At 42.1% G+C, this 22,318-nt stretch overlaps 1 protein-coding gene across 3 annotated transcripts in view; it reads left to right on the top strand.

Annotated features, from left to right (window-relative positions):
• AFAP1L1 (actin filament associated protein 1 like 1) overlaps positions 1-21,442 on the top strand; it is a 72,155-nt gene extending 50,713 nt beyond the window's left edge. For all 3 annotated transcript variants that reach the window (XM_059060130.2, XM_059060131.2, XM_059060132.2), the window contains 4 exons: positions 12,709-12,873; positions 15,327-15,505; positions 17,477-17,605; positions 19,578-21,442. In XM_059060130.2, coding sequence (XP_058916113.1) covers positions 12,709-12,873; positions 15,327-15,505; positions 17,477-17,605; positions 19,578-19,601 — 497 coding nt within the window. In that variant the 3' untranslated portion in view covers positions 19,602-21,442. The remainder of the gene's footprint in view (positions 1-12,708; positions 12,874-15,326; positions 15,506-17,476; positions 17,606-19,577) is intronic.
• Positions 21,443-22,318: the final 876 nt, after the last annotated feature.

The following is a 22,318-nucleotide window of genomic DNA, read 5'->3' as shown; positions in this document are numbered from 1 at the left end:
AATGCAGGGGACACAGGTTTGAGCCCTGGTCCAGGAAGATCCCACATGCCGCGGAGCAACTAAGCTGTGAGCCACAACTACTGAGCCTGTGCTCTAGAGCCTGCAAGCCACAACTACTGAGCCCGCGTGCTACAACTACTGAAGCCCGCGCTCCTAGAGCCTGTGCTCCACAACAAGAGAAGCCACCACAACGAGAAGCCCACGCACCGCAATGAAGAGTAGTCCCCTCTTGCCGCAACTAGAGAAAGCCCGTGCACACCAACAAAGACCCAATGCAGCCAAAAATAAATTAAAAATAAAAATAAATAAATGTATTTTTTTAAAAAAAAGAAGTAAAGGAAGAAATTGGAGAGTACAAAGTAAAACTGTCACTGTTTGCAGATAACATGATACTATACATAGAAAATCCTAAAGACACCACCAAAAAACTTCTAGAGCACATCAGTGAATTTGGTAAAGCTGCAAGATACAAAATTAATATAGAGGAATCTGTTGCACTTCTATACGCTAACACAGAACTATCAGAGAGAGAAATTAAGAATAAAAATCCCATTTATAATCACATTTAAAAAGAATAAAATACCTAGGAATAAATCTCTTTTTTTAAACTTAGATAGGTTTTTTTGTTTGTTTTTTTTTTGGCCACACCACGTGGTTTGTGGGATCTCAGTTCCCCAACCAGGGACTGAACCTAGGCTGCAGCAGTGAAAGCCAAGAATCCTAACCACTAGGCCACCAGGGATCTCCCAGAATAAATCTAATTAAGGAGATAAAGACCTATACTCAGAAAACTATAAGACACTGTTGAAAGAAACTGAAGACAACACAAAGAGATGAAAAGATATACCAGGCTCATGGATTAGAAGAATTAATATTGTTAAAATGACCATATTACCCAAGACAATCTACAGACTCAATGCAATCCCTATTAAAATACCAATGGCATTTTTCACAAAACTAGAAAAAATAATTCTAAAATTTGTATGAAAACACAAAGATGCCAAAGAGCCAAAACAATCTTGAGGAAGAACAAAGCTGGAGATATCATGCTGTCTGATTTCAAACTATACTATAAAGCTACAGCAATCAAAACAGCATGGGAATGGCACAAAAACAGACATAGAGATCAGCGAAACAGAACAGAGAGCCTAGAAATGAACCCACACTTATAAGGGCAATTAATCTATGGCAAAGGAGAGAAGGAAATACAATGGGGAAAAGACAGTGTCTTCAATAAACAGTGTTGGGGGCTTCCCTGGTGGCGCAGTGATTGAGAGTCTGCCTGCCGATGCAGGGGATACGGGTTTGTGCCCCGGTCCAGGAGGATCCCACATACCGCGGAGCGGCTGGACCCGTAAGCCATGGCCGCTGGGCCTGCGCGTCCGGAGCCTGTGCTCCGCAACGGGAGAGGCCACAACAGTGAGAGGCCCGCGTACCAAAAAATAATAATAATAATAAAATAAACAGTGTTGGGAAAACTTGACAATCACATGTGAAAGAATCAAATTGGACTACTTTCTCAAACCATATACAAAAATAAACTCAAAATGGATTAAAGACTTAAATATCAGACCTAAAACCACAAAACTTCTAGATAAAAACATAAGCACTCACTCTTTGACATTGATCTTAGCAATATTTTTGGATATGTCTCCTTAGGTGAGGGAAACAAAAGCAAAAATAAACAAACAGGACTACATCAAACTAAAAAGCTTTTGCACAGTGAAGGAAACTATCAACAAAACAAAAAGGCCACTAACTAAGATAAAATATTTACAAATAGTATATCCAATAACAGATTAATATACAAAATATAGAAAGAACTCATACAATTCAACATCAAAAAAATAAACAATCTAATTAAAAAATAGGTATAGGACTATAGACATCTTTCCAAAGAAGACATACAGGTGGCCAAAAGGCATGTGAAAAGATGCTCAACATCACTAATCATCAGGGAAATACAACTCAAAATCACAATGAGATATCACCTCACACCTGTCAGAACTGCTATTATCAAAAAGACAACAAATAACAAGTGTTGGTGAGGATATGGAGAAAAGGGAACTCCTGTGCACTGTTGATGGGAATGCAAATTGGTGCAGCCCCTATGGAAAACAGTATGGAGGTTCCTCAAAAAATTAAAAATAGAACTGACATATGATCCAGCAATTCCACTTCCAAGTATGTATCCAAAGAAAATGAAAACGCCAATTAGAAAAGATATATGCACTCATGTTTATTGTAGCATTATTTACAACAACCAAGATATGGAAGGAACTTAAATGCCCATCAAAAATGAATGGATAGGGCTTCCCTGGTGGCGCAGTGGTTGAGAATCCGCCTGCCGATGCAGGAGACACGGGTTCGTGCCCTGGTCCGGGAAGATCCCACATGCCACGGAGCAACTAAGCCCGTGAGCCATGGCCGCTGAGCCTGTGCGTCCGGAGCCTGTGCTCCGCAACGGGAGAGGCCACAACAGTGAGAGGCCCGCATACCGCAAAAAAAAAAAAAAAAAAAAAAAAAAAAAAATGAATGGATAGAAGCCCTGCCCCCATTGTCCCAGGAATTCGTGGATAGCAACCACACCCAGAAGACCCATAAGCAGGTGTCAAGAGCTGCCCCCACTGTCCCTGGAGCACACAGATAACAGCCACCCCTAGGAGACCTATGAGCAGGTGCCAAGCCCTGCCCCTACTGTCCTGGGAATGCATGGACAGCAGCCTCCTCTAAGAGACCCATGAGCAGGCGCCAAGCCCTGCCCCCGCTATCCCAGGAGAGTGCAAAAGGCCATGGTACCTGCACACACCATATCAAAGGGATAACTGCCAGCGCATGCTGAGGAAAGAGGCAGCAAGCATACAAACTAAAAGCAGCCCCTCGATTCCGGAAAAGATTGCGGAGGAGAGGGACTTGAGCTCACCTCCTCTCACAAAAACACCAAAATCACAACTAACTGCTGAACAACCATCAACAAAAAAGATTGGAACCTACCATAAAAGATATTTTACATCCAAAGACAAAGAAGAAGGCACAATGAGATGGTAGGTGTAGCGCTTTCATGACATAATCAAATCCCATACCCACCAGGTGGGAGACCCACAAACTGGACAATATTTATATCACAGAGGTTCTCCCACAAGAGTGAGACTCGTGAGCCCCATGTCTGGCTCCCCAGCCTGAGGGTCTGGCATCGGGAGGAGGAATCCCCAGAGCATTTGGCTTTGAAAGCCAGCGGGGCTTGAGTGCCAGAGTGCCACAGGACTGGGGGAAACAGAGCCTCCACTCTTGAAGAGCACACACAAGGTTTCCCATACACTGGGACACAGAACAAAGCAATAACTCCATAAGAGCTGGGGCTGGACCTACCTACGAGTCTTGGAGGGTCTCCCGGGAAGGCAGGGGTCGGCTGTAGATCAATGAGGCGTCAAGGACACTGGTGACAGAGGACCCAGAGAATATTTTGGCTTGAGCTCTCCCAGAGGTCGCCATTTTAGTATCAAGACCTGGCCCTACCTAACAGCCTACAGGTTCCAGTGCTGGAATGCTTCAGCCCAAACAACCAGCAGGATAGGAACACAGCACACAGCAGGATAGGAACACCCATCAGCACACAGGCTGCCTAAAGCCATACTGCGCTCAAGGCCATCTCTAAACACATCCCTTGACATGGCCATGCCCACCAGAGGGACAAGATCCATCTCCACCAACAAGTGGGCAGGAACCAGTCCCTCCCACCAGGAAGCCTGTACAAGCCTCAGGACCAACCTCACCGGCCAGGGGCAGACACCAGAAGCAAGAGGATCTATGCTCCTGCAGCTAGTGGAAAGGAGACCACAAACCCAGAAAGTTAGAAGAAAATGAGACAGCAGAGAAATATGTTCCAGACAAAGGAACAAGATAAAAACCCAAAAAAGGTACTTCCCTGGGGGTCCAGTGGTTAAGAATCCATCTTGCAACGCAGGGGATGCCGGTATGATCCCTAGTTGGGGAGCTAAGATCCTACATGCTGCAGGGCAACTAGGCCCTCATGCCACAACAAGAGAGCCCAGGTGCCGCAACTACAGAGCCCATGCACTCTGGAGCCTGTGCACCACAACTAGAGAGAAGCCTGTGTGCTACAACTAGAAAGAAGCCTGTGAGCTGCAACGAAAGATCCCACGTGCCGCAGCTAAGACCCAATGCAGCCAATAAATGAATAAATAAATAAATAAATAAATATTTTTTAAAAAGAAGAACAACTAAGTGAAGTGGAGACAGGCAACCTAACTGAAAAAGAATTTAAAGTAATGATAGTAAAGATAATCCAAGATCTCAGAAAAAGAATGGAGGCACAGATTGAGAAGATACAAGAGATGTTTAACAAAGAGCTAGAAATTTAAAGAACAAACAGGGACTTCCCTGGTGGCACAGCAGATAAGACTCCATGCTCCCAATGCAGGGGGCCCGAGTTCAATCCCTGGTCAGGGAACTAGATCCCACATGCATGCAGCAACTAAGAGTTCACATGCCACAGCTAAGGAGCCCACGTGCCACAACTAAGGAGCCCACCTGCTGCAACTAAGACCCTGTGCAACCAAATAAATATTTTAAAAAATAAAAATAAAAAATCATGAACAAACAGAGATGAACAATACAATAACTGGAATGAAAAATACAGTAGAAGGAATCAATAGCAGAATAATTGAGGCAGAACAACAAATAAGTGAGCTGGAAGACAGAATGGTGGAAATCATTGCTGTAGAACAAAATAAAGAAAAAAGAATGAAAAGAAATGAGGACAGTCTCAGAGATCTCTGGGACAACATTAAACGCATGAACATTCACATTACAGGGGTCCCAGAAAGAGAAGAGAGAGAAAGGGCCTGAGGAAATAATTGAAGAGATTATAGCTGAAAACTTGCCTAAAGTGAGAAAGGAATAACCCACTCAAGTCCAAGAAGCACAGAGACTCCCATACAAGATAAACTCAAGGAGGAACATGCCAAGACACATATTAATCAAACTGACAAAAATTAAAGACAAAGAAAAAATATTGGGAATTCCCTGGCGGTCCAGTGGTTAGCACTCAGCACTTTCACTGCCGTGGCCTGACTTCAATCCCTGATTAGGAAACTAAGGTCCCACAAGCTGTGTGGTGCAGCCAAAAAAAAAGATAAACAAAATTGATAAAGCTTTAGCCAGACTCATCAAGAAAAAAAGAGAGAAGACTCAAATCAATAAAATTAGAAATGAAAAAGAAGTTACAACTGACACAACAGAAATACAAAGGATCATAAAAGACTACCATAAACAGCTACATGCCAATAAAATGGACAACCTAGAAGAAATGGACAAATTCTTAGAAAGATATAACCTTCCAAGACTGAACCAGGAAGCAGTAGAAAATATGAACAGACCAATCATAAGTATTGAAATCGAACCTGTGATTTAAAAACATCCAACAAACAAAAGCACAGGACCAGACTTTACAGGTGAATTCTATCAAACATTTAGAGAAGAGTTACCACCTATCCTTCTAAAACTATTCCTAAAAATTGCGGAGGAAGGAACACTCCCAAGCTCATTCTATGAGGCTACCATCACCCTGATACTAAGACCACACAAAGATACCACAAAAAAAGAAACTTACAGGCCAATACCACTGATGAACCGAGATGGAAAAATACTCAACAAAACTGGCAAACTGAATCCAACAATAGATTAAAAGGATCACACACCATGATCTGGACTTTCCTGGTGGCGCAGTGGTTAAGAATCCGCCTGCCAAAGCAGGGGACATGGGTTTGAGCCTTGGTCTGGGAAGATCCCACATGCTGTGCAGCAACTAAGCCTGTGTGCCACAACTACTGAGCCTGCACTCTAGAGACCGCGAGCCACAAATACTGAGCCCACATGCCACAACTAATAAGCCTGCACACCTGGAGCCCGTGCTCCTCAACAAGAGAGGCCACCGCAACAAAGAGGAGCCCCTGCTCACCGCAACTGGAGAGGACCCATGTGCAGCAATGAAGACCCAACACAGCCAAAAATAAAACGATAAATAAATTTATTTTTTTAAAAAAAGGATCAGGCATGCAAGTGTTCTTCAATATCCACAAATCAATCAATGTGATACACCACATTAACAAACTGAAGAATAAAAACCATATGATCATCTCAATAGATGCAGAAACAGCTTTTGACAAAAATTCAACACCCATTTATGATAAACACCCTCCAGAAAGGAGGCGTAGAGGGAACTTACCTCAACATAATAAAGGCCATATATGACAAGCCCACAGCTAACATCATCCTCAATGGTGAAAAGCTGAAAAGCATTCCCTCTAAGATCAGGAACAAGGCAAGGATGGTCCACTCTCGCCACTTTTCTTCAACATAGTTTTGGAAGTCCTAGCCACAGCAATCAGAGAAGAAAAAGAAATAAAAGGAATCCAAGTTGGAAAAGAAGAAGTAAAGCTGTCACTGTTTGCAGATGACATGATACTATACACAGAGAATCTTAAAGATGCTACCAGAAAACTACTAGAGCTCATCAATGAATTTGGTAAAGTTGCAGGATACAGAATTAATACACAGAAATCTCTTGTGTTTCTATACACTAACAATGAAAAATCAGAAAGAGAAATTAAGGAAACGATCCCATTTACCATCACATCAAAAGGAATAAAATACCTAGGAATAAACCTACCTAAGGAGACAAAAGACCTGTACTCTGAAAACTATAAGATGCTGATGAAAGAAATCAAAGATGACACAAACAGACAGAAAGATATACCATGTTCTTGGATTGGAATAATCAATAATGTCAAAATGACTATACTACCCAAGGCAATCTACAGACTCAATGCAGTCCCTATCAAATTACCAATGGCATTTTTCCCAGAACTAGAAAAAAAAATTTTTAATTAGTATAGAAACACAGAAGACCCTGAAGAGCCAAAACAGAGCTAGAAAAACAGAGCTGGAGGACTCATGCTCCCTGACTTCAGACTATGCTATAAAGCTACAGTCATCAAAACAGTATGGTACTGGCACAAAAACAGAAATATAGATTAATGGAACAGGGTCGAAAGCCCAGAAATAATTCCATGCATCTATGGCCAACTAATCTATGACAAAGGAAGCAAGACTATAAAATGGAGGAAAGACAGTCTCTTCAATAAATGGTGCTGGGAAAACTGCACACCTACATGTAAAAAAATGAAATTAGAACATTCTTTAACACCATACACAAAATTAAACTCAAAATGGATTAAAGACCTAAATGTAAGTCTAGATACTATAAAACTCTTAGAGGAAAACATAGGCAGAACACTCTATGACATAAATCGCAGCAATATCTTTTTGGATCCACCTCCTAGAGTACTGGAAATAAAAACAAAAATAAACAAATGGAACTTAAATAAACTTAAAAGCTTTTGCACAGCAAAGGAAACCATAAACAAAATAAAAAGACAACCCACAGAGTGGGAGAAAATATTTGCAAACAATGTGACCGACAAGGGATTAGTCTCCAAAATTTACAAACAGCTCATGCAGCTCAATATCAAAAAAACAAACAACCCAATCCAAAAATGGGAAGAAGGCCTAAGTAGACTTTTCTCCAAAGAAGATATACAGATTGTCAACAAACACATGAAAGGGATGCTCAACATCACTAATCATTAGAGAAATGCAAATCAAAACTACAATGACGGGCTTCCCTGGTGGCTCAGTGGTTGAGAGTCCACCTGCCGATGCAGGGGACACAGGTTCATGCCCCAGTCCGGGAAGATCCCACATGCCATGGAGCGGCTAGGCCCATGAGCCATGGCCACTGAGCCTGAGCATCCGGAGCCTGTGCTCCACAATGGGAGAGGCCACAACAGTGAGAGGCCCACGTACTGCAAAAAAAAAAAAAAAAAAAAAACTACAATGAGTTATCACCTCACACCAGTCAGAATGGCCATCATCAAAAAATCTAGAAACAATAAATGCTGGAGAGGGTATGGAGAAAAGGGAACCCTCATACACTGTTGGGGGGAATGTAAACTGGTACAGCCACTATGAAGAACAGTATGGAGTTTCCTTAAAAAACGACATATAGAACTACCATGTAATCCAGCAATCCCACTCCTGGGTATATATATGGAGGAAACCATAATTCAAAAAGATACATGCACCCCAATGTTCAGTGCAGCACTATTTACTATAGCCAAGACATGGAAGCAACCTAAATGTCCATTGACAGAGGAATGGATACAAAAGATGCAGTACATATACACAATGGAATATTACTCAGTCATAAAAAAGAATGAAATAGGGTTTCCCTGGTGGCGCAGTGGTTGAGAGCCCACCTGCCAATGCAGGGGACACGGGTTTGTGCCCCAGTCTGGGAAGATCCCACATGCCGTGGAGAGGCTGGGCCCGTGAGCCATGGCCACTGAGCCTGCGCGGCCGGAGCCTGTGCTCCACAACGGGAGAGGCCACAACAGTGAGAGGCCCGCATACTGCAAAAAAAAAAAAACAAAAAAACGGAATGAAATAATGCCATTTGCAGCAACATGGATCGATCCAGAGATTATCATACTGGGTGAATTCAGTCAGACAGAGAAAGACAAATATCATATGATATCACTCATAGGTGGAATCTAATTTTTAAAAAATGATACAAATGAACTTATCTACAAAACAGAAACAGACTTACAGATAACAAAAAACAAACTTATGGCTACCAAAGAGGAAATGTGGCGGGCGAGGTGGGGGGGAATCAGGAGCTTGGGATTAACATAGACACACTACTATATATATAAGACAGATAACCAACGAGGACCTACTGTACAACACAGGGAACTCTACTCAATATTCTGTGATAACCTATATGAGAAAAGAATGTGAAAAAGAATTAATATATGTATAGGTATAACTGAATGACTTTGCCATACACCTGAAACTAATACAACACTGTAAATCAAATATACCCCAATAAAATTTAAAAACAAACAAAAATGAATGGATAAAGAAGATGTGACATATATACATACTATGGAATATTACTCAGCCATTAAAAAGAATGAAATCTGCCATTTGCAACAACATGGATGGCCTTAGAGGGTATTATGCTAAGTGAAATAAGTCAGAGAGAGAAAGACAAATACATATGATTTCACTTGTATGTGGAATCTAAAAAACAAAACAAACAAACATAACAGAAACAGAGTCAGAGATACAGAGAACAAACAGGTGATTGTTAAAGGGGAGGAAAATGGGGGGAAGAGAAAGATGAGGGAGATTAAGAGGCACAAACTTCATGCTATAAAATAAATGAGTAATGGGTATGAAATGTACAGGGCAGGGAATATAGTCAACAATTATATAATATCTTTGTATGGTGACAGATAGTAACTATACTTATCATGGTGATCATTTTTAAATGTATAGAAATATCAAATCATTATGAGGTATACCAGGAACTAACATATAATACTGTAGGTCAAATACAGTTCAAAAACAAACAAACTTATAGGAAGAGAGATCAGATTTGTGGTTACCAGAGGCAGGGGGTACAGAGAGGGAAACTGGATGAAGGTAGTCAAAGGGTACAAACTTCCAGTTACAAGATAAATACCAGGGATGCAATACACAACATGACAAATATAATTAACACTGTTGTACATAATATATGAAAGTGAAAAGAGTAAATTCTAAGAGTTCTCATCACAAGGAAAAAAATTTTTTCTATTTCTTTAATTTTGTATCTATACAAGATAATGGATGTTCACTAAACTTACTGTGGTAATTATTTTATGATGTATGTAGGTCAAATCATTATGCAGTACACCTTAAACTTAAAGTGCTATATGTCAATTATGATTTCAATAAAACTGGGAGAAAAAAAAATCTGAGAAATGTCACTACCAAGAAGAGCCTGAGGAGATACAATGACTAAATGTAATGCAGTAGCTCTGCAACAGAAAAAGGCATTAGGTAAAATCTAAGTAAATCTAATGAACTTTAGTTTAAAAAAAAAGGAAAGGAAAGGAAGATGACAATGTCCTATCAAATAGCTCAAGGGTACATTTGAACTGGCAAAAGAATCAGTAAACCTGAAGATAGATCGACAGAGCTTATGCATTCCAAATAACAGAGAGAAAAAAGAACAAAAAAAATGAACAGAGCCTCAGAGAAATATGAATTAAGTGCACTAACATATGCATAAAGGTAGCATTAGAAGGAGAAAAGAAAGAGAAAGGAGCATAAAAAATATTTTAAAAAATAATGGCTGAAAAGTTGCCAAATTTATTGAAATCATTAATTTATATATCCAGGGAGCTCAGTGAAGTTCCAGTAGGATAAAGGCAAAGAGATCCAAGAAAGACACATCATGCTCAAAATGCTAAATCCAAAGACAAGAAGAAAATCTTGAAAGCAGAAGAGAAAATCAATTGATCACATACAAAAGGACCCCAATAACATTAATAGCTGACTTCTCATCAGAAACAATGGAAGATTTCCCCTAAGATCACCTGGACTATTATTCACCAATAAAAAGGAATGAAGTACTGATACATCCTACAACATTTATGTATTAGTTACACTACTAACTTGGACACTAAATATTCCTTTCTTCCTTCATTACGGAGGCCCGGATTTTTCTGGAAGGTGCTTGGGCAGCTCTGTTTTATCACTAATACTGTAAGATCCACAGAATTGTAGCTCCTTAAAACTTACCGATTAGAAACAATCTAGTTTGCCTCTTTACCACCATTTGAGTGACTCAAGCATTACAGGGTTGGGTATGAAGTAAGCTGCTCTCTGTGGTGCTGACACATCAAGGTGGACCAGGGTGATGACTTCCAAAGCTGAGTCTACTTGCTGGTTTGGTCCCTAAGGAAGTTTTTACTCATCTGCAATGAAACGAGAGAAATAAGCACAGTGCATAAAGTTTTTCATAAAGTTAATGCTATTCAGTATAAACAACTGCTTTATTGTATATTTGTGTCCAACTCCGGATGTTAAAATATTATTTTAACACAGAAAATAAATAGAAAACAGTGGGAATAATAATATTGGTAGTTTTAAGGTACTTATCTGATACAACATAATGGTGACAACCCTTTGTTGGTATCCCTATTTATTTTTATTTTACCAGTCTACAAAATCCAAAAGTCTGACAGCCAACTCCCTTGGGATGCCATTGTGTAACTGGGAAGTAAGGGGAGCCATGCATCCCCTTCTCTGTCCTCCATGCTTTATTTATAATGAGGCTTGAATTGCAGGGTAGTTGTAGCAGAAACTAATTTTTGCATAGGTCATGGGTGACCACTGCAATCCCTACAGAGCTGGAGAGACAAGACCCCCAATTATCAGCAAACCATGGGAATCACTTCACACCCCACCTACAAACGACTATGTGTGGCTGTCTGTAGCATAAAAATATAAATAAAACTTTCACTGAGAGGTTGGACTATGACCTTGCCCAAGCTAACGCAGTATTGCATAGCATGGACACTGGAGTTAGACAGACATGAGTTCAAACCTGGGCTCTGCCATAATTAGCAGTGAGACCTAACCTCTTTGTGTCTCAGTTTCCCAGCAATAAAGTAGAGCTAATAATAGTGAGTTTTGTTAAGGATTAAATAGAAATGCATATAAATAACACAGTATATAGTAAATGGTCAATAAATTTTTGCCATAATAATTTGTAGCTATTGTCCACCATAGTGTAGAGCCTACAGTAGACTATGAGGTCCCTCTCTCCCCCAACCCATTTCTCAGTAATAAAATGGGCAATGCCTGACTTTAGCCACAGTTCACAGTTCTCTGTAGATGAGTTACATGCAGCTGTCTCTTTATCTTATATGTAACAAGAGTTAACTATAAAAATGCCCTTTTAAAACCAAAGTGTGGGACTTCCCTGGTGGTGCAGTGGTTAAGAATCTGCCTGCCAATGCAGGGGACATGGCTCGAGCCCTGGTCTGGGAAGATCCCACATGCCGCGGAGCAACTAAGCCCGTGCGCCACAACTACTGAGCCTGCGGTCTAGAGCCCATGAGCCACAACTACTGAAGCCCACACACCTAGAGCCCACGCTCTGCAACAAGAGAAGCCACCGCAATGAGAAGCCAGAGCACTGAAACAAAGAGTAGCCCCTGCTCACCACAAATAAAGCCCACGCACAGCAACAAAGACCCAATGCAGCCAAAAATAAATAAATAAAATAAATTTATTTTAAAAAAATTCTAAAACCGGTGTGTATGCATCACAAAATGTTTTACATTATTATTATTATCTAACATTTACTAAGCACTATTTGCCAGGTACTATACTAAGCACTTTTCATGAATTATCTCTTTTAAACCTTATCATAATGCCAACAGGTAAATTTGATTGATACCCACATTTACAAGTGAGGAAAGTAAAGCCTAGGGGGAAGGCACAAAAACACTACATTCACTTAACCTGATGTCACACAACCAGTAAAAGGCAAAAGAAAACAGACTTTGATTTGTCTGGTTCTAAAGCCCTTACTCCTCGTCCCTGTGCACTACTGCCTCCCTTTGGCTCCTTGTTTCCTCTCCTTCACACTAAATATATCCAGGGGTATAGACCTAAATATTCCCATTTTACAGATAGACAGATTGAGGCTGAGAAAGAAGCTAACACCACCCAAGTACTCTCACCAGAGCTCAGAATTGAGAGCCTTTTTCTGCCTCATCTCTGCAGGTGCCCATCAATATAAGTACGGTAAGAACCGAGCTGAGGAGGATGCCAGGAGGTACCTGGTAGAAAAAGAAAAGCTGGAGAAAGAGAAAGAGACAATCCGGACAGAGCTGATGGCACTGCGGCAGGAAAAGAGGGAACTAAAGGAAGCCATTCGAAACAGCCCAGGTATCTATGTGGGTGTGGTCCTGAGCACAAGGGGGTCTCATCCTTGACACCTCCCCTGGCATCTGCCACCTGGTTTCTTACCAGGAACAGGTGGGCTTCTCCTCCCCTTTCTCCTCCCCCTCCTCCCCCTCCTCCTCAACATCATCATCTCTCCTGACTAATGGAAGTGCCACTGATTTAATAACTGCTTTTAGAGTGAGAAGATGAAAAAGCATACAAATGTGTACACTTAATGTGGTAAAATAAGATCCGATTTTAGAAATGCTAAAATGTGAAAAGCAGAGTGTGCCTTAGAATCATGGAAGAGATATTTGAACCTCACATTAACTCATTCATTCACAGATATGCACTGAGCACCCAAATGTGTGATACATTGGTTCACACACTGGGAATAATGGATGGTGACACTTTACCAGGATCTTCTTCTGAAATCCAGGACCGTGGCCTCTGCAGGCCCTGCATGCCCTGGGCTCCTCTGCACCCCACTTTCTGCTGTGTTTCTGTTGAATTCTCTCTATAGCTGCAGTTCAGCACACTTTCAGACTGAGGTTTATGAACATGCTGGAGGGAATAGAAGTCCTGTCCTTATAAAGAATACATCCAAGGTCACATAGCCCCATGAGAATCTGATGGAACCTATGGATCCTTTCCAAAGGGAGAAAACCCCCACAAATCACAATGTTGCAAACAATATCGGGAGCTCCTGTGCCCCCAGAGTCATAGACTGCCTAGGAGTCCACGAGCCTCAGGTTGAGAAGTTCTGGCTTAAAGACTTGTTCTGTGTGGCTAGGAACCATAATCTATGGGAAGAAGGCACATAAAGGCAGTTTGGTTTCTGGGCTTCCCTGGTGGCTCAGTGGTTAAGAATCCACCTGCCAATGCAGGGGAAACGGGTTCAAGCCCTGGTCTGGGAAGATCCCGCATGCCACGGAGCAACTAAGCCCATGTGCCACAATTACTGAGCCTGCACTCTAGAGCCCACGAGCCATAACTACTGAGCCCATGTGCCACAACTACTGAAGCCTGCGCACCTAGAGCCCGTGCTCCACAACAAGAGAAGTCATCGCAATGAGAAGACTGCGCACCACAATGAACAGTAGCCCCCGCTCATCACAACTAGAGTAAGTCTGCACGCAGCAACGAAGACCAACGCAGCCAAAAATAGATAAAATAAAATAAAATTTTTAAAAATTACTAAAGAAAAGAAAAAACCAGGCAGTTTGGTTTCAATATAAAGAACTTTCTAAGAGTCAGAATAGGGTTTGGAACAGGTCAACTTGACTGTCCAAACTTGTCCTGCTCAGGTTTTTTCTAAAGCATATCAGTTTTTGACATCTTAGATTATTTATTATATTTATTATATTGTTTTCTCTCCCTCCCTCCCTCCCTCCCTCCCTCCTTCTCTCTCTCTCTCTCTCTCTCTCTCTCTCTCTCTCTCTCTCTCTCTCACACACACACACACACACATACACAAACTGTAAGTTCAATAAGGGCAAAAATCTTTGCCTGTTTTGTTCACTGATATATCCCAAGGGCACAGAACTGTGCCCAGTACCTAGCAAGAACTCAATAACTATTTATTGAATGAATGAATGAACAAACGAATGAACAAATGAATGAAAAGAACAACCATTACTAGAAAACCCTCCAGTGCAGCCTCCTCAGGACAAACAATGGAACTCATCTTTAAACGCGGTAAGATACAAAACAGCTCTTGGCACAAAGAAGGTCCTAATATAGGTTTGTTGGCTTAAACTGAATAAGCAGCAAAATCCTAGCAGGAACTTGTGATCAATGTAAAGCCTGTGTTATGATTCTTGGTTACAAGTAAGAGAAACCAAAGTGAAACTGGCTTAGAAATGAAAATAAAAATGTAATTGGAAACTTAAGTGTTCAGATATAGCAAGGTCCAGGGACTTAAATGATGTCACCAGGAAACATATTTCTCTAATTCTTGCTTCTGCCTTCCCCTACAGTGGTTTCATTCTCTGCCCCTCATGATGGTATAAAGGCTACACAGCTCTAACCATCACCCAATCCATGCAGCCACTCCAGCAGAGAGGCTTCTCTTCCCAATAGCCCCCATAAACACCTCGGGATTCACTTTGATTGAACCAGCTTTGATCCCTCAACCAACCACTGTGACCAAAAAATGAGATATAATTATGGGCCAGGTCTAAATTATATGCCAATCCCCTGAACTAGGAGTGAAGTCAGCCCCATCCAAACTACAGGGAGTGAGAGGAGAATGAGGAAATGGGTATTGGGCAGATAAAAACCACACACCCCTGCATGGAGCTGGAACCCCAGGTCCAAAGTCCATCCCTTAACAAGGAGTGAGGCCTGGAAAGGCCCTCTGGGAAGGCAGACTAGGGCCTGAGGCCCTGCCAAACTCCCTGATGCTTCTGGCCAAACCAGGCTCAGTTATTTCTCAAAGATGTCTTTGGACACAGGGGCAAAGTTAAAAGCTCTGGAAGAGGCCTTGGCCACCCTGGAAGCTCAGTGTCGGGCGAAGGAAGAGGGCCGTATCGACCTGGAGCTGCGGCTGGTGGCTGTGAAGGAGCGCTTGCAGCAGTCCCTGGCAGGGGGCCCAGCCCTGGGGCTCTGCGTGAACAGCAAGAACAAGAGCGGGGTGAGTCTACTCCCTTTTGCACCAGGGGCAGCTGCTCCTCAATACCCTCATATGCTACAGATCTTCATGATCATTCTTTGGGGGTAGGAGTTACGCTTATTTACAAATGAGAAAGCTGAGGCCCTAAGAGGGGAGGAAACATGCCATAAGTGGCACAGCTATGAAAGAGACTCTTGGAGCAAGTTCTCTGGCCTGTGTTCTCTCCACTGAAGCACTGCTATTTGACTTTTTATCCTGAATGTGATCTTAGAAGTGGCCTTGGGGTTATTGATAATAATAATGTACTATACTGAATAAGAATAACCAACTTGTATCGCTCAATTACCATAGGCCAGTACAGCATCTTAACCTGTATGATTTCACACAATCTTCGCAGCAGTCCTATGAGGTAGTACTATGTGTATTCACCCCATACAACAGACAAGGAAACTTAGGTTCAGATGTTGCATTACGTGCTCAAGGTCACTCAGTTAAGTGGGAGACAGGATCCCAAACCCAGGAAGTCTGACTCCAGAGCCTTGCTTTAGCCACCAGGCACATGCCCTCTCCTAGGATCCCCAGTGTACCAGTCCCTGTACTCAGGGCTTTGAATCCATTATCTCTAATGCTCCCAGCAACCATCACCTTGAATGGGATGTCCTCAGGGAGAACTTCACGGACCTCAGTCTGTATCAGTGTCTCAACCTCAGCACTACTGCCAATAATTTTTTGTAGGACTGTCATGTGCAGTGTAAGATATTTAGTAGCATCCCTAGCCTCTACCCACTTGATGCCAGTAGCTCCATGCCCAGTTATGAGGACCAAAAATGTCTCCAGAAATTGCCAAATGTCCCCTGGGAGGACAAAATTGCCCCCGTTTGGGAACCACTGGTCTAAACTAACAGTCCCATCTGTTATTCTGCTTCATAGCACTTAACCACAATTTGTGTGTGAATATGCATATATGTATACATGTATATATAGTATATTCATGTCCTTACAGTCTGTCTCCCCCACTAGATTGTATTTTTATTAAGAACTGGACGATGTCTGTTTTGTTTATCATTATAGCTCTAGTCCTTCAGAATCTGAAAAATAGTAGAAGTGCAATAAATGTTTGTCAAATGAATAAATGTTACACCTGCTTTTACACAAGGAAATGGAGACTCAGAGAGATGAAATAACTGGTCTGATAAGTGTGAGTTGTCCTTAGGAACAGTACTCCTACTGCTGTCCCAGGTCAGGCCACACCTCATGACTCTAAAGCCAGAGCAGTTTCTTTCACTCCTACACTTCCATTCCAAGGGGCATTTCCAACCTAATTTACAGAGAAGGGCTTAGGGGCTAGGGACAAAACAACTTCCCAGAGTCACAGAGGGCTGGTGGAGGAGAAGTGGTTCCCTCATCCCAGCTGCTTCCTCCCACCAGCATGCCCTGATGCTCACATTCCACAGGACTTTTCTCTCCACTTTTGATCCTTGTGATGGCCTTTGGAGACAGAGAGTCTTCTCTAAATTCCCCACAGGCTTAGCCATTAGTATGTCACACTCAAGGAACTACATCCAGCAAGGTACTAAGCAATCACCTGGAAAATATGAGTAAAGGCAGTGTAGAAAATGTGAAGGAATACAGGAGAGAGGTTAAGAGACAGGACTGTGGGATTTGAATCCCAACTGTCTCGCTCACCAGTCTTATGGCCTTGAGCAGTGACTTGACCTTCTTATTTGCCTTATCTGTAAAATGGGACAAAATAATAATAGTACCTGCTTTATAGGACTGAAAAGGCTAGATGAGCTAACCTGGTCCATAGTGAGGGTTCAGTCATTTTAATTTTAGTAATTTTAGCCATCATCTTTATTCCAAGGCCCTCAAGTATCTTTTACCCCTCACCCTGTTTGATGCTGACATGTTTGCACAGTGCCTTCTTGGCAGGCTGGGTGTAGTAGTGAGCACTAGACCTCACCTATGGTAACTATTTCTTTTCATCAACAGGAAACTGCAAATAAACCCCAGAAAAATGCCCCAGAGCAACCTCTCCCTGTCAATTGTGTTTCTGAGCTGCGGAAGAGGAGCCCATCCATTGTAACCGCCAACCAAGGAAGAGTGCTACAAAAAGCAAAGGTATGGCCACAGATCAGCTCATCAAAATTCAGAAATCTGGAAGCTTCCTTTCTATGGAACCTCACCAAGAACCAAAAAGTCAGCTAGTGAGAAAGGCAGAAAACTGCCAATATATCCATGCAGTAAAACTCATGAACTTTGCTCAGAGGGCAAGACCTTCAAATCTCCTTCAGAATCTACTTATTCTTTCTTAACACATAGTTCTAACAAGCTTTGGTTTCTGAGCCTACAATATGTTTTGAGACATGAAAGGCCCCATTTCGTAGATGAGGAAACTAAGTGAAGGGACTTGCCCAAGGTTATGCAGGGCATCAGTGAGAGAGCTGGGATGCAAATCCATCTCTTCCAATCCACAGCTCACTCCATGATACTGGTCCATAGTACTATCTCTGAAACTTGTGTTTCAGAACTTCTTGAATTTTAGAAAGGTAATATGGTGCATATACTATATATGATGAAAAACCCCAAGTTCTCAGGAGGTACTCTGTAAGCAAACATGTTGATAATTCTATAGCAAGGCACATGAATATTCACATCACAATGAATAAATAGATTACAACCTCATATCAGTTCAGGTCAGGTTTTGCCACTAAATGAGTTTGTGCCAAAACACTTAAAAAATGTTTTGGTTTCGGAGCTCTCTGGATTTCGGAATTGCAGATAAGAAAGTGTAGACCTGAAAAACAAATACCTGGGCATTAGAACATGAGATTAGAGAAGTAACCAGCCAAAGGCCAGATCATCTAGATCAGACATCAGCAAACTTTTTCTGGAAAGGGCCAGACAGTAAATATTTGCAGCTTTGTGGACACATGGTCTCTTTCACAAGTCACCTCTGCCATCATAGCAGGAAAGTAGCCACAGACAATATGTAAACGAATGATTAACATGGCTGTGTCCCAATAAAACTTTGTGTATGGACACTGAGATTTGAATTTCATATAAATTTCCGGTGTCATAAAAAACTATTAAAAAAAACATTTAAAATCTGAAAAGTCATAGCTGGTGGGTCATACAGAAACACGTAGTGAGCCAGATTTGGCCCATGAGCCACAGTTTGCTTCTCCTTGATCCTTGAAGGTCATTGGAAGAACTTTGGATTTTGTTCTAACGTAATGGAAAGTCACTGGCAAATTCTGACCAAGGAATTTTTAGATATGAATTACATTTTTAAAAGATCATTCTGACTACTATGTTGAGAATGGATGAGGGGATAAAAAAGATCAGTTAGAAGAAGTAACCTTGATGAGAGATTAGAAAGGTTTAGTGGAGGTGACAGTAACTAGCTGGCTTTGGAGGTAGAGCTGAAGGATTTGCTGATGAGGATGTGGAGGATGAGGAAAAGATATAAATCAAGGATGACTCCTAGGTCACTGCCCTGAGCAACTGCAGTAAAGGTGGTGAAGACAGGGACAGGTTGGGAATGGAGAATCCTCCCACTAAGAATTTTCTAACCATCATCTTCTGCCCTGGTTCACCCCATCCCCTCCAGGGCTGGCTGGAAATGCCATGGATTTTTTATAGGTAAAAAGCCATTCACTGCTGGCCCTGACTTCAGTATTCATCTCAGGTGAACTCCTAGATAGCCCTGGGAGAACAAACAGAGCCCTGTGGGTTGCCTGCCCTCACCCTTCCTTACCAAGCTGCTTTGGCCTCTCTCTCATCAGCCTCCTACCACAACCAAAGTGCTGTGGAAAAGCACTGATGCAGTCCCCACTCCCCAGCTTCTTCTGGGCCCCAGTTTCCTTGTCTGAGAAAGACAAGCTGTGGTGTTTGAACCCCCTTAGAGATGAGACCCAGCATGGAGAAATGACTTACCCAAGGCCAAAGAAAGGGAGTGGGACTAGGACCCATGACTCTCTGATCTGGCCACAGAGATCTTTATATAATTCGGTGCAGTGGTATGTTTTTTTCCTGCAGGTTACACTAGAATATTTAACAAACTGATACTTCCTGTCTTTCTGTACTTCAGGAATGGGAAATGAAGAAGACCTAGAAAGAGTATGAGGATTTCATCCAAAGGAGATAACACCTTGTCCATCCAAGGCAGAAATGCTTTTTTCACAAGGAGACATCAGAAGACTGGAAGTAGCCCACACTCACTGGGGCATGCAGAAGACCAGCCTTTATTGTCTGCATGGTTGTAGGGGACATGGGGAGGGAAGAAGTAGGAGAGAACAGGGAAATGGAGGGCATCCTTGTTAACTTTACAGAGGGTGTAAATGGGGGTGGAGGGAGACAGAAATCTGCACAGTTGTAAAGGTTTTGTTAAATGTCTTTGCCTTCCCTTCTAAAGAAGAAATGAAAGCACATGTGAATAAGCCATTCCATCCCATTCTCAGCATCCCATTCCCAGTCCTTAGGAAAAAGGAAGGCAGTGCTGAGGCATCAGTGGTACAGTAGAAAGAGACAGGACTTGATCATCTGTTCCTGCTTCTGCCAAATGGATTCATACTGGGCATTACTGACAACCTCTGGGCAAGATAAATAGGCTGAAAAATCAATACAATTATCCCTAACTTGCATGAAGTGAACAAAAACTAGAGATCACGTAAATTCTACAATCATTCCTCATGATTATAGAATCCTCATGATGCAGAATCCAGAATCCCTGATTTGTGTGTTTACAAATCAGAGATCTGGCAAAGAGGGGTTCAGCAGGCAAAGAGGGGTTCAGCAGGTGACATACTTTAAGCTCACAGTGCTACTCAGTGACAGAAGCATGGATTTCTAATGTCCACAGGATGTTGCAGGTGTTGTAGGATGGGGTCATTTGCTGTCAATCAAGTCCCCTACCTAATTTATATGGCACTCAGGCTCTGGGAGCTATGGCTAGAAATCCAGGTGACACTCCTTGTCTTTAACCTTACCTTGCACTTGGAGGCCCACCAGTCTGCCCTTTCATACCTGCTATCAAGTAAAACTATCATGGAGAACCAAGAGGATGGTGGCTCATTTCTGCCACAGGGGTGCTAAACTTTTTACAGACACTTGATATTTTTATAAGGGAGCAAGGACCTCAAGTCCCAGGCAGTCTCCTAACTGTGCCACTCACTACTTTCTCAACACTGTGGGCACTTTATAGGTCTTTACCACCCTTCCCTCCAATAAAGATAAAACCGTTTAACTGTATAAGCTCAGAGGTTAGCTCAAGGGGAAAGAAGAGAAATTCTAGAATAACCTCTGGACACTTTGCTAGAAGCTACACACACTTTTCTTACCTAAGACTTTACCTACTTGAGCCTCACCCAAACTTTATCACCCTCTGAGGTAGCTAGAGACCAAAGCAAGTAAAATAACCTGACCAAAAGCACCTGGCTGCCAGTGGCAAAACCTAAGACTTAGGGCTAATGAGCCTGGATCCAGACAAGGCTGCTTGAGCCCTGCCTCTGCCACTTACCAGCTGAGACTCTGACCTCTCTGATTGCTTTCCTTACCTGTGAAAACCATGTTAACAGTTGTACTCTTCTCCCGAGACTACTGGGGGAAAACCAGGTTAACAACTATACTTTCCTCCCAAGACTACTGAGGGAATTCAATGAGTTAATACTCAGGAAACATCTTGTACAGCGTCGAAGAAACAGGAAATGTTCAGCCATAGTGGTTCTTTTTATTAGCTAGATAAGAAACGTCTGACTCAAAATCCTGTGTCCTTTCCACAGAAAAAATGACTTTCACGTGGTTATTACGACCACCAAAAGCTACAACCAATCTATAACTGACAGCTTTCATCCAGATTCCACCTAAGTGTCTTCAGTAACAAAGGAGTTCACATAATCTGAATTGTCAATGTTCTTTTTTAAAATGTGGGTCCTGGAATGGCACCCAACAATCCAACTGTGTCCGCACTGTGTGTCACATTCTTTCTTATGCAGTTATTTTGAGGTTAAGTGCCTTTTGCCATCAATAGATCTTGGCTCTTTGAGAGGGGATACCCTAGGAAATTAATAATTAAAATTTATTGAGCACTCACCACGCATCAGACACTGTTAGCCATGACTGGCTACACAGGCATACAACCTGTGCAGTCAACCCCACACCTAGCAGGGCCCTGTGCTTGGTTTATTGCTCTGCTATTACCCTCTCAGTAATTTCGAACAACGGGCTCCACACTTTCCTTTTGCCTTTTATGTAGCCGATCCTGGTGCTAACTAATTACTTTTCTAGATATTATCCCTTTAATCTTTACTAAAACCCTGTGAGACAGGTTCTATTAACCCAGTTTTCATAATTCAGGAAATGGAAGCCCAGAGAGGTTAGGTAACTTGCTAAAGCCCACAATTAGGAAGTGGGAGAGCCGGCACCTGAAGACATGAAGTCTGACCCTAGAACTCCCCTCCTCTTAGTTCCAAGGATCTATTTCACCCATGTCTCCCCCTCCTCTTGCACTGCAGTATTCAGAAGCACACTAACACTTAATAAGTAGATGAAAAAGTGGATGCAGCACATTTGGTGTAACTTAGCTGAGAGAAGTGTTAACAAAATGGCTAAAACATGGATGCCAGTTCTGGTTTGGTTGTTTTTTCAAAGTGTAGGGTCATGGTTCTAAAGTGGACTTGAAATTCCATCCTCCCCAACACTGCAAAGTGTTTGGACTATCAGATTTCTAGTATCACTGGATCCTCTGTGAGGGTCTTTGAGCAGGTTCACCAACCTCTCTGAGCCTCAGTTTTCTCCTATGTAAAAGAGAATCATAATCCCTCCTTGAACCAT

The sequence above is a fragment of the Kogia breviceps genome, chromosome 4, assembly GCF_026419965.1.
Source record: "Kogia breviceps isolate mKogBre1 chromosome 4, mKogBre1 haplotype 1, whole genome shotgun sequence".
NCBI lineage: Eukaryota > Metazoa > Chordata > Mammalia > Artiodactyla > Physeteridae > Kogia > Kogia breviceps.
Note: the sequence above shows the minus strand (reverse complement) of the source record. Positions and strands in the feature narration are given on the sequence as shown.